Source organism: Neoarius graeffei, chromosome 28 (genome assembly GCF_027579695.1).
Source record: "Neoarius graeffei isolate fNeoGra1 chromosome 28, fNeoGra1.pri, whole genome shotgun sequence".
Lineage (NCBI taxonomy): Eukaryota > Metazoa > Chordata > Actinopteri > Siluriformes > Ariidae > Neoarius > Neoarius graeffei.
Genome location: NC_083596.1, coordinates 52,274,813 through 52,290,665, shown reverse-complemented (window position 1 = coordinate 52,290,665; position 15,853 = coordinate 52,274,813). Strand labels below are relative to the sequence as shown.

At 47.0% G+C, this 15,853-nt stretch overlaps 1 protein-coding gene across 3 annotated transcripts in view; it reads right to left on the bottom strand.

The window, feature by feature from the left end:
* The window catches only part of eda (ectodysplasin A), a 50,315-nt gene that overhangs the window by 2,259 nt on the left and 32,203 nt on the right, over positions 1–15,853 (bottom strand). Inside the window, exons 3-7 of one of the 3 annotated variants that reach the window (XM_060912256.1) lie at positions 5,995–6,036; positions 5,680–5,856; positions 2,194–2,228; positions 1,995–2,046; positions 168–298 (exon numbers count right to left, since the gene is read on the bottom strand). In XM_060912256.1, coding sequence (XP_060768239.1) covers positions 168–298; positions 1,995–2,046; positions 2,194–2,228; positions 5,680–5,856; positions 5,995–6,036 — 437 coding nt within the window. The remainder of the gene's footprint in view (positions 1–167; positions 299–1,994; positions 2,047–2,193; positions 2,229–5,679; positions 5,857–5,994; positions 6,037–15,853) is intronic. The other 2 variants (XM_060912258.1, XM_060912259.1) reach the window with 2 other exon arrangements.

The following is a 15,853-nucleotide window of genomic DNA, read 5'->3' as shown; positions in this document are numbered from 1 at the left end:
AGCCAAAAATATCCTGGCAATTAAAAGATTTCATGATTCACTTTTCAGTCTTCACAACAGCACCTGCTGTTTTTTTTTTTTTGGGTCACTTTCATGAAAGCTGGCAATAATTCAAGAGTACTGTGTGTGTGTGGAGGAAATGGAGCTAGTCCAGGGACTGTACTCACTTCTACCTGACTATAGATGAAGTACGTCCCATCCTGCAGCACCTCCAGCTCTCCGGAGCGAGAGTGCATCTTAAACACACGCTGGTGCATCGCGATCATCTTCCAGTTCTTTAGGACGCCTTCGGAGAGATCTCACACAGAGAGACAGTCGTCACTCATCAACCATCCGGCAGAATAACACACACACACACACACACATACATATGCAAGCATGCATAACTGAACTCATTAAAGCAGATATGCAGAACCTTTATTTTTAAATAAGTTTCTGAGTGGATAGTATCTCCATCCTTGACTCTTGCATGCTGCATAAATGGGAATAAAAATATATTTTTGAGAGTTAAAATCGACTGCAAAGTTGTGATTGGCGCTGCCCCGCTGAGCCAGCCAGCTCTGAGCGCGTGACGTCACAGCGGGAACCGGTTTTAAGACCGAGGCCTTTTACAGCTATAGACCAAAGTCATATAAATAACAATTTTTGGTGAAAGTAAGAAATAGCGTTATCGACTCGCTCAACTGAGACTGATTTGACTTCACTGATTGTGGGTTGACTCTCATTAAAACAGGATGGGTGCTATAACTTATGCAACATACAGTACATGCATGCATTTTCACTGATAAAACGTAAAAGGCTCATTAAATAATCAGATGAACTGAGACAATCACATTCTGAAACAAATTAAATAATCTTATACCGCTAACTTAAACACACAATACAAATTACATGGATTAATCTAAACGCAGGGAAACAACGCGTGTCGTTCTTGTTGTTTTTTTATCCAAATGAGAGTCGGAGCTTACAGGTCTGTGTTCTCGCTCTTGAAGGCCGACCTTGTGGCTGACTGTTTTGAAACAATCTGACTTTCAGTTGTCCATTCAGTTCTCCGTTCATTCGCTTCTTCCACGTAAAGGCGAGATGGCAGCGATATCCAGTTTAGAAATCAGACGGCTGCTCCACTCATTCTCCATTTTCTCCATACTGAGTACTCCGCCATTACTGCTGGGCTCAGGCAATTACTAAAACCCGGGACGGGACGTCACCAGTTTTAGCCACAATCGCGGGGAAGTCACTGCCCGAGCGATACATCACGTCCCATTCCATCCCGGGTTTTAGCAACAATCCTCGGCTCACACTCTGGGAGAACTGGTGCAACTGGACTTACTTTCCTTTTTAAAAAAAAAAAATCAAATAAATACTTTCCTTTTCTTGTAGTTTTATTTAATTATTGATACTGCACCCTCTTTCAATCCGGGCTTATAGCCAACGCTCCTCAACAGATCAGAGGTCTCGTACAAGTCTTCAGTAAAATGTGCAGAGCAGAGGAGAGACCGCTTCGGAGGCGCCCAATCCGACAGAACACGTCCAAATCTTTGCAGTTTGAACATTCTTGGGCCGTGAATGCAACGTAAATCCACCTTCTGTCGTGTTGCTGCACCGGCCAGCAACACATCTATGTGGCATGGCGATAAATTAGCTCAAAATGGAGGATTGGAGTTGCAGTCAGCTCTGTGTTTTAGTATAGCGGAAATGGCAATGAGACCGATAGACTTCCTGCTGTGACGTTACGGACGTCAAGGTCATTCACTCAGACCGCTACCTATATAAATCACTTTAATCGTAAAAATCACTACATTAGATTTATTGTTAAAGCTTAAAACAATTCCTGTGCCGTTCTTGAGGTCTCAAGGCATTTATAAACGAAAGTGAGGCCATGGCTTTGCGCATCTCCTTTAACTAGCTACATGACAAGTGTTGCTCTTGCTAGCTAGCGTGTGTGTGTGTTTTAACAGAAGGTTGATGAATGATGTTCATGTTTTAACTCTTACCTTCTTTCACCTGGATGGTTGTCTCCTGACCCTGTAAGTGTACCACAGCTGGCTGTAAACATACACACACACACACACACACACACACACACACTTAAAACATGCCAGTGCACAATACACACACACACAAACACACGTTACAGAATGTCTGAGTGTAATTCTGCATCAGCTCGTCTCAAGAAAAATGCAAAGCTCATACCTGTGTGTCTCTGAACCTGCTTCTCTCACCTCCACCTACACACACACACACACACACACACACACACACACACATTTGAATACTTTTATTTGAACCCACTATTAAAAATTAACATATACAGGATTCAAATATTATCAAGATTTACATCAAGGGTATAAAATGCATTGCCTACGCCACACTGCAAGGCTGCCTATTACAGCTGATATCGAGCAGAACTTCACCAGTTGTTTAGATTTTACTCTGGAAAGCCCTGCCAGTCTTAACCCACTCACTGTTAGTTTATGTACGTGCCCCAAACTACCAAATATCAGGACAATGAGTGTACAGGAATAGCCAAGGCTGGTAATAGCTGCAAGTAGGGACTGATATTTGGCCATTTTGTCATAAAAGGCCATGTCCATATATGCATCAAAAACACATCCTACTTCAACTACTACTGCCTGCTTTCTATCCATGTCCTGAAGTACAATGTCAGGGGTGTTGGGGATGTTGCCAAGCACATCCTCAGTGCTGCCGAACCACTCCACCATCAAGCGTGAATGTTTGTGCATACTTGGGAAGAGTGGCTCAACAGCACTGCCGATGAGGTCCACAATGCGATCATGACGTGCAGTATAGAGTGGTTTATACATGCTGCAACCATTCGCAACATGTGCGACTGACTCCAACTGCACGTCATGGTCAGCATGCATCAGGCAGTGTGGCTGATGATGTTCAGGACACCACAATGCCAGGTTGTATTTTGTTGGCAACACCTGCAGTCTAGCCTTAATAATAAAACAGAGAATGTCCTTCCCCACAGCAGCGTTCCTGTAAATGGAGTGTGATACAGTGTGGTCGGCAAAGTCAAGGACTGCCAACTTTCCCTGCATTCTCAATCCTGTCCAGTGCTGTTTTATTAATAGCTGCTTGCTGTTGAGGAGGGTTCTCCTTGCTATTAAATTCTGTAATGTGTATTGTGATCCATTGTAACAGATGGTGGCTTCCACAGATATGGACGGGTCTATGACTACTGTGTCAAATGACCCTGCTTGGGACAGTATGTTTTCCCTTGTCCATTTCAGCTTGACCTCCATTCTGTTGCACAGGTCGTTCAGCTCTGGCCAGTCAGAACGGACCCCAAAGCCCGTGGCCCGTGTGTCCAGTTTCCCATTACTTTTTTTCCTAAATCCCAGGAAGCTGTCTTCATTGGCTGTGGCTAGGGGAACTTTTCTTTTCCTGAGGTCCAGCAGGAGAGAAACTCTTGCTAGCTCTCTGACTACAGCATTGTCGTTGTTTAACATGCTGAGGAGGTGTGCCAGCCTTGTTGCAGTATAGGTCCACTCAACATGTGGCACCCCAAGCCCCCCTTCTCTATGGGACAGATAAATGATGTCCCGTGTGGTATGAGAGTTTAGTCCCAGCCATTTTTTGACAGCATTCACTGTTGTATTGTCTAGGTCTTTAAGGACATTTTGCGGAATGTGGACATTGGCAAATAGATGGTGTATTTTTGCTAGGGCCAATTCTCTAATGGCCTCTATTTTCATAACTACAGGCAATGGGGAAGAGTCGATCAAGGAGATCCTGTTCTTGTAGGCCCAGGACAACTCCTGTACCTGCTCACCCCACTCACCTGCAATGTTAAACTTGTGGCCAAGATAGGTGTATGTTTCATGGCATGAGTACACTCTGATGAGCTGTTCCATGACCGTAAGGCAGGGGGGGTTTGTCGGCCTTGGACTTATACCAGCAGTTACCACCACTGCGACGTTCATAAAATGCTGCACATTTGGTGGGTTTCACCTCCAGTTTTGACCACTGCAGAAACTCATCAGTATGAGCCAGCATATTGGTGATTACCCTCTCATTTCTAGATGACATCTGAACATCATCAGCATACCCCTGCACAGGGTTTGGGGATCTTAATTGGGGGGGTGCACATTGGCAGAGCCATTTCAACCACTGGTTGATGGCCAAGATGAAATGTACAGCACTCCAAGGGCAGCCTGTTTTAATTCCCACCTTTAGAGGTATTGGCTCTGTCAGTTGCTTCCCACAGATGACTTGAAGGAAGGATCCCTTGTACACATCTGTTATGACATTCAGAAAGGGCTGAGGTAGATAGATTTCCTCCAGCGCACTGAGCATCACGCTGTGAGATAATGTCCCAAAAGCATCTCTAAAGTCCAGAAATACAGTGTAGAATTTACATGATTCATGCTTAAAGTCATCAATACCAGTCTTCAGGCAGAACACATGTTCATTCATACCTTGTCTGTCTATGTAAGCTTTTTGTTTAGGTGACAGAATTTCTGCATCCACGAGCCATGGGAGAATACGGGCAAGTAGGCATTTCATGAATACCTTGTAAACAGTAGGGAGGAGAGAAATATCTCTCCATGTAGAGGGGTCATTTGGGATATTTTCTTTTTTCGGTATTCTATAAATGAGAGCCCCCTTCCAAGAGTCTGGCACTTTTCGGTTTATCAAACAAATGTTGAATATATTGGTCAGAATTTTTGTAAGGTTTTGTGGCTTTCAATGTTTCATATGTCACACCATCATATCCACTAGCTTTATTGTTTGGCAGGTAAGTAATAACTTTCTCAACCTCATCAAGTTATTGAGAATTATGTCAATGGCCTTTGCTCTGCGATGTTGCCATAGGTATGAAAGTTTTTCTCTGCTCACTGCCCTTTGTTGTCGTTCCTGTTGTCTGAGTGATGGCTGGATGACGTCTCTCATGAGGATCAGCTGTTGCTCGATCCAGGAAGTAATGGACGCCGATGTTTGTTCCATTGGATTTTTATGGGTCAAGGGAAACTTTTTCAAGATTCGGAGGAGATATTTCAACAGTGGTAATCCAAAGCTTTTCCCGTCATGGTATGTTGATCGGAATGTCCCATTACAGAAGAATACCCCGACCAAGATGGACACGACTTTACTCCATTTCACTGGATCACCGGAGCATGCAAAGTAAGTCCTGTCTTGGAGCAGCTTTGTGTCCAGTATTTTCCTGAACTGTCTTTCGTAGCTCTCAAACTTTTCCCATCCATGCTAATGTAGTTGGGATAGATAGTTGTTAAAATCAGGGATAATATCCTGATTCAGTGACAGCTGCGGGACAGGGTCGTGGGTTTGCAGCCGCTGTTTGTATATGCGGCCACTGATCAAGGCTTGCTTAAAGGCTGATCGTAATACTGTGACAAGGCACATGCTGTATTAAATATCCGAGACGTATCACCTCTGCTACATTAACGATGGCAGTTACAACGGGTGCGGTGTTAAAGTTTTTAATTTGCCAAAATTCGGTACAGAGCTGAGACTCATGCACCGCTCTGCTCCCCGGGCATGCGCACGCACACACACACACACACACACACACACACACACACACACACACACACGAATGAGTGTGTATTACAGTTCCACATTTCAACTTGCCCCACCAAACACCTATCGTATAATTTTCTCACCATTTGTCTTCGTGTGTATGTGTGTTACCTGGTGTTCCCTGCGCTCCAGGTGGTCCCTGAGGTCCTGGAGGTCCAGCAGGACCTGGTGGTCCTGGTGGCCCCATTGCATTGCTTCCTGGAATTCCTGGGATTCCTGGAATTCCCGGGGGCCCCTGAGGGCCAGGAGGTCCTGGAGGTCCTGGAGCACCAGGCGGGCCTTTCTTACCTGCAGGAATGTGGAAATATATCAATACAACATACACAGCTGATAATTAAGGGTAAAAAAATCAAGTAAGTTAATCATTAATTAATAATTGGTCTTTGAATGGTAAGGATGACATCAGAATAAATTATAATAAAATACCTTTCTTCCTCTCACTCTTCCTCTTTCCACTTCCAAGTGATTCTGTAAGAAAGACAGGCATGAACATCACCCCTCCCCCAAAACAGCATTCATACTGTCTCTGTGACAACTGATCATGGGCATGGCCTCATTATGTGAATCAATTCTACAAGAGTCAACCATATTAAACACATCTTATAGCGAAAAGCTATTCAGTGTGTAAATGGTATATAGGCTGGTCAAAGAGGAGACAGATGAGATGGGTAGATGAATAGACAGACAGACAGAGGGATAGATAAGTAGACAGATGAATAAACAAGTAGACAGATGGGTTGATGAGTAGGTAAGTAGACAGGAGTAGATAAGCAGACAGTAGGATTAAACAAGTAGACAGAGGAGTAGGCAGAGGGGTAGACAGGAAGAGACAGAGGAAGAGACAAGTGGATAGGGGTAGACAAAGGGGATAGACAAGTAGAGATGTAGACAGAGGTGTCGACAAGTAGACAGGGATAGACAAGTAGACAGAGGGGTAGACAGAAGGATAGACATAGACACACAAGTAGACAGAGGGGTAGACAAGTAGACAGTGGATAGACAGAGACACACAAGTACACAGAGGGACACAAGCAGACAGAGGGGTAGGCAGAGACACGAGTAGGCAGAGGGGGTAGACAAGTAGACAGACGGAGGGATAGACAGAGACACACAAGTAGACAGAGGAGTAGACACGTAGACGGGGTAGACAAGTAGACAGAAGGGTAGAAAGAGACACACAAGTAGACAGGGGGTAGACAGAGGGGTAGACAGAGACACACAAGTAGACAGAGGGGTAGACAAGTAGACAGGGGATAGACAGAGACACACAAGTACACAGAGGGGTAGACAGAGACACAAGTAGGCAGAGGGGGTAGACTAGTAGACAGACGGAGGGATAGACAGAGACACACAAGGAGACAGAGGAGTAGACACATAGATGGGGTAGACAAGTAGACAGAGGAGTAGACAAGTAGACAGAAGGGTAGAAAGAGACACAAGTAGACAGGGCTAGACAGAGGGGTAGACAGAGACACACAAGTAGACAGAGGGGTAGACAAGTAGACAGGGGATAGACAGAGACACACAAGTACACAGAGGGACACACAAGTAGACAGAGGGGTAGACAGAGACACAAGTAGGCAGAGGGGGTAGACTAGTAGACAGACGGAGGGATAGACAGAGACACACAAGTAGACAGAGGAGTAGACACGTAGACGGGGTAGACAAGTAGACAGAGGAGTAGACAAGTAGACAGAAGGGTAGAAAGAGACGCAAGTAGACAGGGGTAGACAGAGGGGTAGACAGAGACACACAAGTAGACAGAGGGGTAGACAAGTAGACAGGGGATAGACAGAGACACACAAGTACACAGAGGGACACACAAGCAGACAGAGGGGTAGGCAGAGACACGAGTAGGCAGAGGGGGTAGACAAGTAGACAGACGGAGGGATAGACAGAGACACACAAGTAGACAGAGAAGTAGACACGTAGACGGGGTAGACAAGTAGACAGAGGAGTAGACAAGTAGACAGAAGGGTAGAAAGAGACGCAAGTAGACAGGGGTAGACAGAGGGGTAGACAGAGACACACAAGTAGACAGAGGGGTAGACAAGTAGACAGGGGATAGACAGAGACACACAAGTACACAGAGGGACACACAAGCAGACAGAGGGGTAGGCAGAGACACGAGTAGGCAGAGGGGGTAGACAAGTAGACAGACGGAGGGATAGACAGAGACACACAAGTAGACAGAGGAGTAGACACGTAGACGGGGTAGACAAGTAGACAGAGGAGTAGACAAGTAGACAGAAGGGTAGAAAGAGACACACAAGTAGACAGGGGGTAGACAGAGGGGTAGACAGAGACACACAAGTAGACAGAGGGGTAGACAAGTAGACAGGGGATAGACAGAGACACACAAGTACACAGAGGGACACACAAGTAGACAGAGGGGTAGACAGAGACACAAGTAGGCAGAGGGGGTAGACTAGTAGACAGACGGAGGGATAGACAGAGACACACAAGGAGACAGAGGAGTAGACACATAGATGGGGTAGACAAGTAGACAGAGGAGTAGACAAGTAGACAGAAGGGTAGAAAGAGACACAAGTAGACAGGGGGTAGACAGAGGGGTAGACAGAGACACACAAGTAGACAGAGGGGTAGACAAGTAGACAGGGGGTAGACAGAGACACAAGTAGGCAAAGGGGTAGACAAGTAGACAGACAGAGGGATAGAAAGGGACACACAAGTAGACAGAGGGGTAGACAGAGACACACAAGTACACAGAGGGGTAGACAGGGGATAGACAGAGGGGTAGACAAGTAGACAGAGGGGTAGACAGAGACACACAAGTAGACAGAGGGACACACAAGTAGACAGGGGGTAGACAGAGACACACAAGTAGACAGAGGGAGAGACAGAGGGGTAGACAAGTAGACAGAGGGGTAGACAGAGACACACAAGTACACAGAGGGACACACAAGTAGACAGGGGGTAGACAGAGACACACAAGTAGACAGAGGGAGACAGAGGGGTAGACAAGTAGACAGAGGGGTAGACAGAGACACACAAGTACACAGAGGGACACACAAGTAGACAGGGGGTAGACAGAGACACACAAGTAGCCAGAGGGAGAGACAGAGGGGTAGACAAGTAGACAGAGGGGTAGACAGAGACACACAAGTACACAGAGGGACACACAAGTAGACAGGGGGTAGACAGAGACACACAAGTAGCCAGAGGGAGAGACAGAGGGGTAGACAAGTAGACAGAGGGGTAGACAGAGACACACAAGTACACAGAGGGACACACAAGTAGACAGGGGGTAGACAGAGACACACAAGTAGACAGAGGGGGAGACAGAGGGGTAGACAAGTAGACAGAGGGGTAGACAGAGACACACAACTACACACAGGGACACACAAGTAGACAAGGGTTAGACAAGTAGACGGGGATAGACAAGTAGACAGAGATGTAGACAGAGGTGTCGACAAGTAGACAGGGGGTACACAAGTAGACAGAGGGGTAGACAGAGACATACAAGTAGACAGGCGGTAGACAGAGGGGTAGAGAGAGACACACAAGTAGACAGAGGGGTAGACAAGTACACAGGGGATAGACAGAGACACACAAGTAGACAGGGGGTAGACAGAGACACACAAGTAGACAGAGGGGGAGACAGAGGGGTAGACAAGTAGACAGAGGGGAAGACAGAGACACACAAGTACACAGAGGGACACACAAGTAGACAGGGGGTAGACAGAGACACACAAGTAGACAGAGGGGTAGACAAGTAGACAGGGGAGAGACAGAGGGGTAGAGAGAGACACACAAGGAGACAGAGGCGTAGACAAGTAGACAGGGGTAGACAGAGACACACAAGTAGACAGGGGGGAGACAGAGGGGTAGACAAGTAGACAGAGGGGTAGACAGAGACACACAAGTACACACAGGGACACACAAGTAGACAGGGGTTAGACAAGTAGACGGGGATAGACAAGTAGACAGAGATGTAAACAGAGGTGTCGACAAGTAGACAGGGATAGACAAGTAGACAGAGGGGTAGACAGAGACACACAAGTAGAAAGAGGGGGTAGACAAGTAGACAGGGGATAGACAGAGACGCACAAGTACACAAAGGGACACACAAGTAGACAAAGGGGTAGACAGAGACACAAGTAGGCAAAGGGGTAGACAAGTAGACAGACAGAGAGATAGACAGAGACACACAAGTAGACAGAGGAGTAGAGAAGAAGACAAGGATAGATAAGTAGACAGAGGGGTAGAAAGAGACACACAAGTAGACAAGGGGTAGACAGGGGGTAGACAGAGACACAAATAGACAGAGTGGTAGACAAAGGGATAGACAGTGGGGGTAGACAAATAATAATAATAAAAATATAGCCTTTTTATAGCACCGTATACACTATCTGCCCTATGGTGCTTCACAATAATACAGTTTAAAAATCTGATGTTTAAGCATAAACAAAAGATTATCACAAGACTTAACAAAATTACAAAAAAGCTTTCTTAAAAAGAAATGTCTTAAGTCTTAATTTGAATGATCTTATTGAATTGCTTTTCTTTATGTCGACGGGCAGGGCATTCCAGAGCTTTGGTGCAGCAACTGAAAATGCCCTGTCCCCATAGGTCCTTTGATTAGACCTTGGGATGGTCAGAAGGCACTGGCCAGCAGACCTTAGATTGTGACTAGGTTGATAAGGACTTAATAGATAACCAAGATATTCAGGAATTAAATTATTTAAAGACTTATGTGGCAGCGGGGGCGTGGTCAAGCATCGGTCTGTGACCGGAGGGCGGAGTCAGGGAAGGTAAGTGGCAGAATCACTGCACCTGAGGTTAATTAATGTGTTTGTGTGTCTTCCCCAGTGACCGCGCCCTATTTAAGGAGAGAGAGCGAGAGCAGAGGGAGCTCTCTCCCCAACCAGACGACTGGAGTGTGTGCGTGCGTGTGTCGCTGAGAGAGTGAAATTGACTCTGAAAAGTGAAAATAAAAGAGTTTTGTGAACTCAGTTCTGGCCTGCCGTCCCTCTGTGCTCAACCCACCCATACGAACTGCTACAACTTATAAGCTAATAATAATATTTTAAAGATAATTTCTTGTTCCACTGGCAGCCAGTGCAGCTCTCTGAGGATTGGTGAGGCATGAGCATACCTTGGCTTGCAAGAAACAAGCCGAGCAGCGCAATTCTGGACAGATTGTAGCCGCTGTATGAGATATGAGTAGACAGGAGGTAGACAGAGACACACAAGTAGACAGAGGGGTAGACAGGGAGTAGACAGAGAGGTAGACAGAGACACACAAGTAGACAGGGGGTAGACAAGCAGACAGAGGGGTAGGCAGAGACACACAAGTAGACATGGGGTAGACAAGAAGACAGAGGGGTAGACAAGTAGACAGGGGGTAGACAGAGGGGGAGACAAAGGGGCAGACAGAGACACACAAGTAGACAGAGGACTAGACAAGCAGACAGGGAAGACAAGTAGACAGAGGGTAGACAGAGACACAAGTAGACAGAGAAGTAGATTGAGGGGTAGACAAGTAGATAGAGGGCAGAAAGAGGAGTAGACAGAGACACACAAGTAGAAAGAGGGGTAGACAAGTAGATGGGTTAGACAAAGCGGTAGACAGAAGGGTAGACAAGTAGACAGAGGGGTAGACAAGTAGACAGAGGGGTCAACAAAGAGGTAGACAGAGACAAACAAGTAGACAGAGGAGTAGACAAGAAGACAGGAGTAAACAGAGGGATAGACAGAGACTCATAAGTAGACAAGTAAACAGAGGCATAGATAGAGACAAGTAGAGAGAGGGGTAGACAAGTAGACGGGGTAGATGGGGTAGACAGAGACACACAAGTAGACAGAGGAGTAGACAGGGAGCAGACAGAGAGATAGACAGAGACACACAAGTAGTCAGAGGGGTAGACAAGTAGACAGAGGTGTAGACAAGTAGACAGGAGGTAGACAGAGACACACAAGTAGACAGGGGGTGGACAAGTAGACAGAGGGTAGACAGAGACACACAAGTAGAAAGAGGGGTAGACAAGTAGACGGGGTAGACAAAGGGGTAGACAGAGGGGTAGACAAGTAGACAGAGGGGTAGACAAGGAGACAGAGTGGTAGACAGAGGGATAGACAGAGACTCATAAGTAGACAAGTAGGCAGAGGGTAGACAGAGACACAAAAGTAGACAGAGGAGTAGATTGAGGGGTAGACAAGTAGATAGAGGGTAGACAGAGGAGAAGACAGAGACACACAAGTAGAAAGAGGGGTAGACAAGTAGGCGGGGTAGACAAAGCGGTAGACAGAACGGTAGACAAGTAGACAGAGGGGTAGACAAGGAGACAGAGTGGTAGACAGAGGGATAGACAGAGACTCATAAGTAGACAAGTAGGCAGAGGGTAGACAGAGACACAAAAGTAGACAGAGGAGTAGATTGAGGGGTAGACAAGTAGATAGAGGGTAGACAGAGGAGTAGATTGAGGGGTAGACAAGTAGATAGAGGGTAGACAGAGGAGAAGACAGAGACACACAAGTAGAAAGAGGGGTAGACAAGTAGGCGGGGTAGACAAAGCGGTAGACAGAACGGTAGACAAGTAGACAGAGGGGTCAACAAAGGGGTAGACAGAGACAAACAAGTAGACAGTAGACAGAGTAGACAAGAAGACAGGAGTAGACAGAGGGATAGACAGAAACTCATAAGTAGTCAAGTAAACAGAGGCGTAGATAGAGACACACAAGTAGAGAGAAGGGTAGACAAGTAGACGGGGTAGACAGAGACACACAAGTAGACAGAGGAGTAGACAGGGAGTAGACAGAAGTAGACAAGTAGATAGAGGTGTAGACAAGTAGACAGGAGGTAGACAGAGGGGTAGACAGAGACACACAAGTAGACGGGGGTGGACAAGTAGACAGAGGGTAGACAGAGACACACAAGTAGAAAGAGGGGTAGACAAGTACATGGGGTAGGCAAAGGGGTCGACAAAGGGGTAGACAAGTAGACAGAGGGGTAGACAGAGACACACAAGTAGACAGAGGGGTAGACAAGGAGACAGAGCGGTAGACAGAGGGATAGACAGAGACTCATAAGTAGACACGTAAACAGAGACACACAAGTACACAGAGGGGTAGACAAGTAGACGGGGTAGATGGGGTAGACAGAGACACAAAAGTAGACAGATGGGAGATAAGGAGTAGACAGAGGAGTAGACAGAGACACACAAGTAGACAGGGGTTACACACAAGCAGACAGAGGGGTAGACAAGTAGACAGTGGGGTAGGCAGAGTGGTAGACAAAGACACACAAGTAGAAAGAGGGGTAGACAGAGGAGTAGACATGTAGACAGAGGGGTAGACTAAAGGCCAATTTATACTGACAACCCAGTCCTCGCAGATAGCGTCGCAGACAGTGTCTGCGTAGCCCCCCCACCTTCGCAGACGCTCTGCGCGCACCTCCCAAAAATTGTGACCACCGCAGAAGCCTCGCAGACAGCGCCGCAGACAAGAGGGCTCTGATTGGTCCACTCTACATCCGCTGTACACGCACTTCCGCTTCCCTACTTTCCCGGTTTGGTTTGTTTTCACGACCGGCATTTTTAAAAACACGAGCGAAGATGGAGCAGCATGAAGAGCGGTTGATTGAGGAAGTACGGACATCTATACAACTCCAGTTCTAGTCATTATAAAAAAAAAAGTTCTAGTCATTATAAGTAACCGGAGGATAAACACTCCACTAACCACACCCACCAACTACTCCTAGCGACTTCGCGCCCACTTGCGTTGTGCCAGTGAATAACATCGCGCACGCCTATTACTCCCGCTCAACAATAAATTACAACTGTCTGCGAAAAGCTATCTGCGAAAGCCTTGTCGCAAGAGCATGCAGAGGCCTTGAGACACACAAGTAGACAGAGGGGTAGACAGAGACTCACAAGTAGACAGGGGTTAGACAAGTAGACAGAGGAGTAGACAAGTAGACAGAGGGGTAGGCACAGGGGTAGACAGAGACACACAAGTAGACAGAGGGGTACACACAGACACACAAGTAGACAGACGGGTAGACAAGTAGACAGAGGGGTAGACAGAGACTCACAAGTAGACAGGGGTTAGACAAGTAGACAGAGGAGTAGACAAGTAGACAGAGGGGTAGGCACAGGGGTAGACAGAGACACACAAGTAGACAGACGGGTAGACAAGTAGACAGAGGGGTAGACAGAGACTCACAAGTAGACAGGGGTTAGACAAGTAGACAGAGGAGTAGACAAGTAGACAGAGGGGTAGGCACAGGGGTAGACAGAGACACACAAGTAGACAGAGGGGTAGACAAGTAGACAGAGGGGTAGACAGAGACTCACAAGTAGACAGGGGTTAGACAAGTAGACAGAGGGGTAGGCACAGGGGTAGACAGAGACACACAAGTAGACAGAGGGGTAGACAAGTAGACAGAGGGGTAGACAGAGACTCACAAGTAGACAGGGGTTAGACAAGTAGACAGAGGGGTAGGCACAGGGGTAGACAGAGACACACAAGTAGACAGAGGGGTACACACAGACACACAAGTAGACAGGGGTTAGACAAGTAGACAGAGGAGCAGACAAGTAGACAGAGGGGTAGGCACAGGGTAGACAGAGACACACAAGTAGACAGAGGGGAAGACAGGGAGTAGACAGAGAGGTAGACAGAGACACACAAGTAGTCAGAGGGGTAGACAAGTAGACAGAGGTGTAGACAAGCAGACAGGAGGTAGACAGAGGGGTAGACAGACACACAAGTAGACAGGGGGTGGACAAGTAGACAGAGGGGTAGATAGAGGGGTAGACAAGTAGACAGGGATTAGACAAGTAGACAGGGTAGACAGAGGGATAGACAAGTAGACAGAGGGGTAGAAAGAGTGGTAGACAGGGGTAGACAGAGAGGTAGACAGAGACACACAAGTAGACAGAGGAGTAGACAGTGGGTAGACAGAGACACACAAGTAGACAAAGGGATAGACTAGACAGAGGGGTAGATAGAGGGGTAGATGGGGTAGAGGGGTAGACAGAGACACACTAGTAGACAGAGGGATAGCCAAGTAGACAGAGGAGTAGACAGGGGTAGACAAGTAGACGGGGTAGACAGAGACACACGAGTAAACAGAGGGGTAGACAAGTAGACAGGGGGTAGACAGAGGGGTAGACAGAGACACACAAGTAGACATGGGGTAGACAAGTAGACAGAGACACACAAGCAGACCGGCAGTAGGCAAGTAGACAGAGAGGTAGACAGAGACATACAAGTAGACAGAGGGGTAGACAAGTAGAAAGGGGGTAGACAAATAGACAGAGGAGTAGACAGAGACACACAAGTAGACAGAGGGGTAGACAAGTAGACAGAGGAGTAGACAGAGACACACGAATAGACAGAGGGGTAGACAAGTAGACAGAGGGGAAAACAGAGACATACAAGTAGACAGAGGAGTAGATAGAGGGGTAGACAAGTAGACAGAGGGCAAAACAGAGACATACAAGTAGACAGAGGAGTAGATAGAGGGGTAGACAAGTAGACAGGAGGTAGACAGAGTGGTAGACAGAGACATACAAGTAGACAGGGGGTACACAAGTAGACAGAGGAGTAGACAAGTAGACAGAGGGGTAGATGGAGGGGTATACAGAGACACACGTAGACAGAGGGGTAGAGAAGGGGTAGACAAGTAGACAGGAGGTAGACAGAGAGGTAAACAGAGACACACAAGTAGACAGGGGGGTAGACAAGTAGACAGAGACACACAAGCAGACCGGCAGTAGGAAAGTAGACAGAGAGGTAGACAGAGACATACAAGTAGACAGAGGGGTAGACAAGTAGAAAGGGGGTAGACAAATAGACAGAGGAGTAGACAGAGACACACAAGTAGACAGAGGGGTAGACAAGTAGACAGAGGGGTAGACAGAGACACACGAGTAGACAGAGGGGTAGACAAGTAGACAGAGGGGAAAACAGAGACATACAAGTAGACAGAGGAGTAGATAGAGGGGTAGACAAGTAGACAGGAGATATAGACAGAGTGGTAGACAGAGACATACAAGTAGACAGAGGAGTAGACAAGTAGACAGAGGGGTAGATGGAGGGGTATACAGAGACACACGTAGACAGAGGGGTAGAGAAGGGGTAGACAAGTAGACAGAGGAGTAGACAAGTAGACAGAGGGGTAGACAGAGACACACAAGTAGACAGAGGGGTAGACAAGTAGACAGAGGGGTAGACAGAGACACACGAGCAGACAGAGGGGTAGACAAGTAGACAGAGGGGAAAACAGAGACATACAAGTAAACAGAGGTGCAGATAG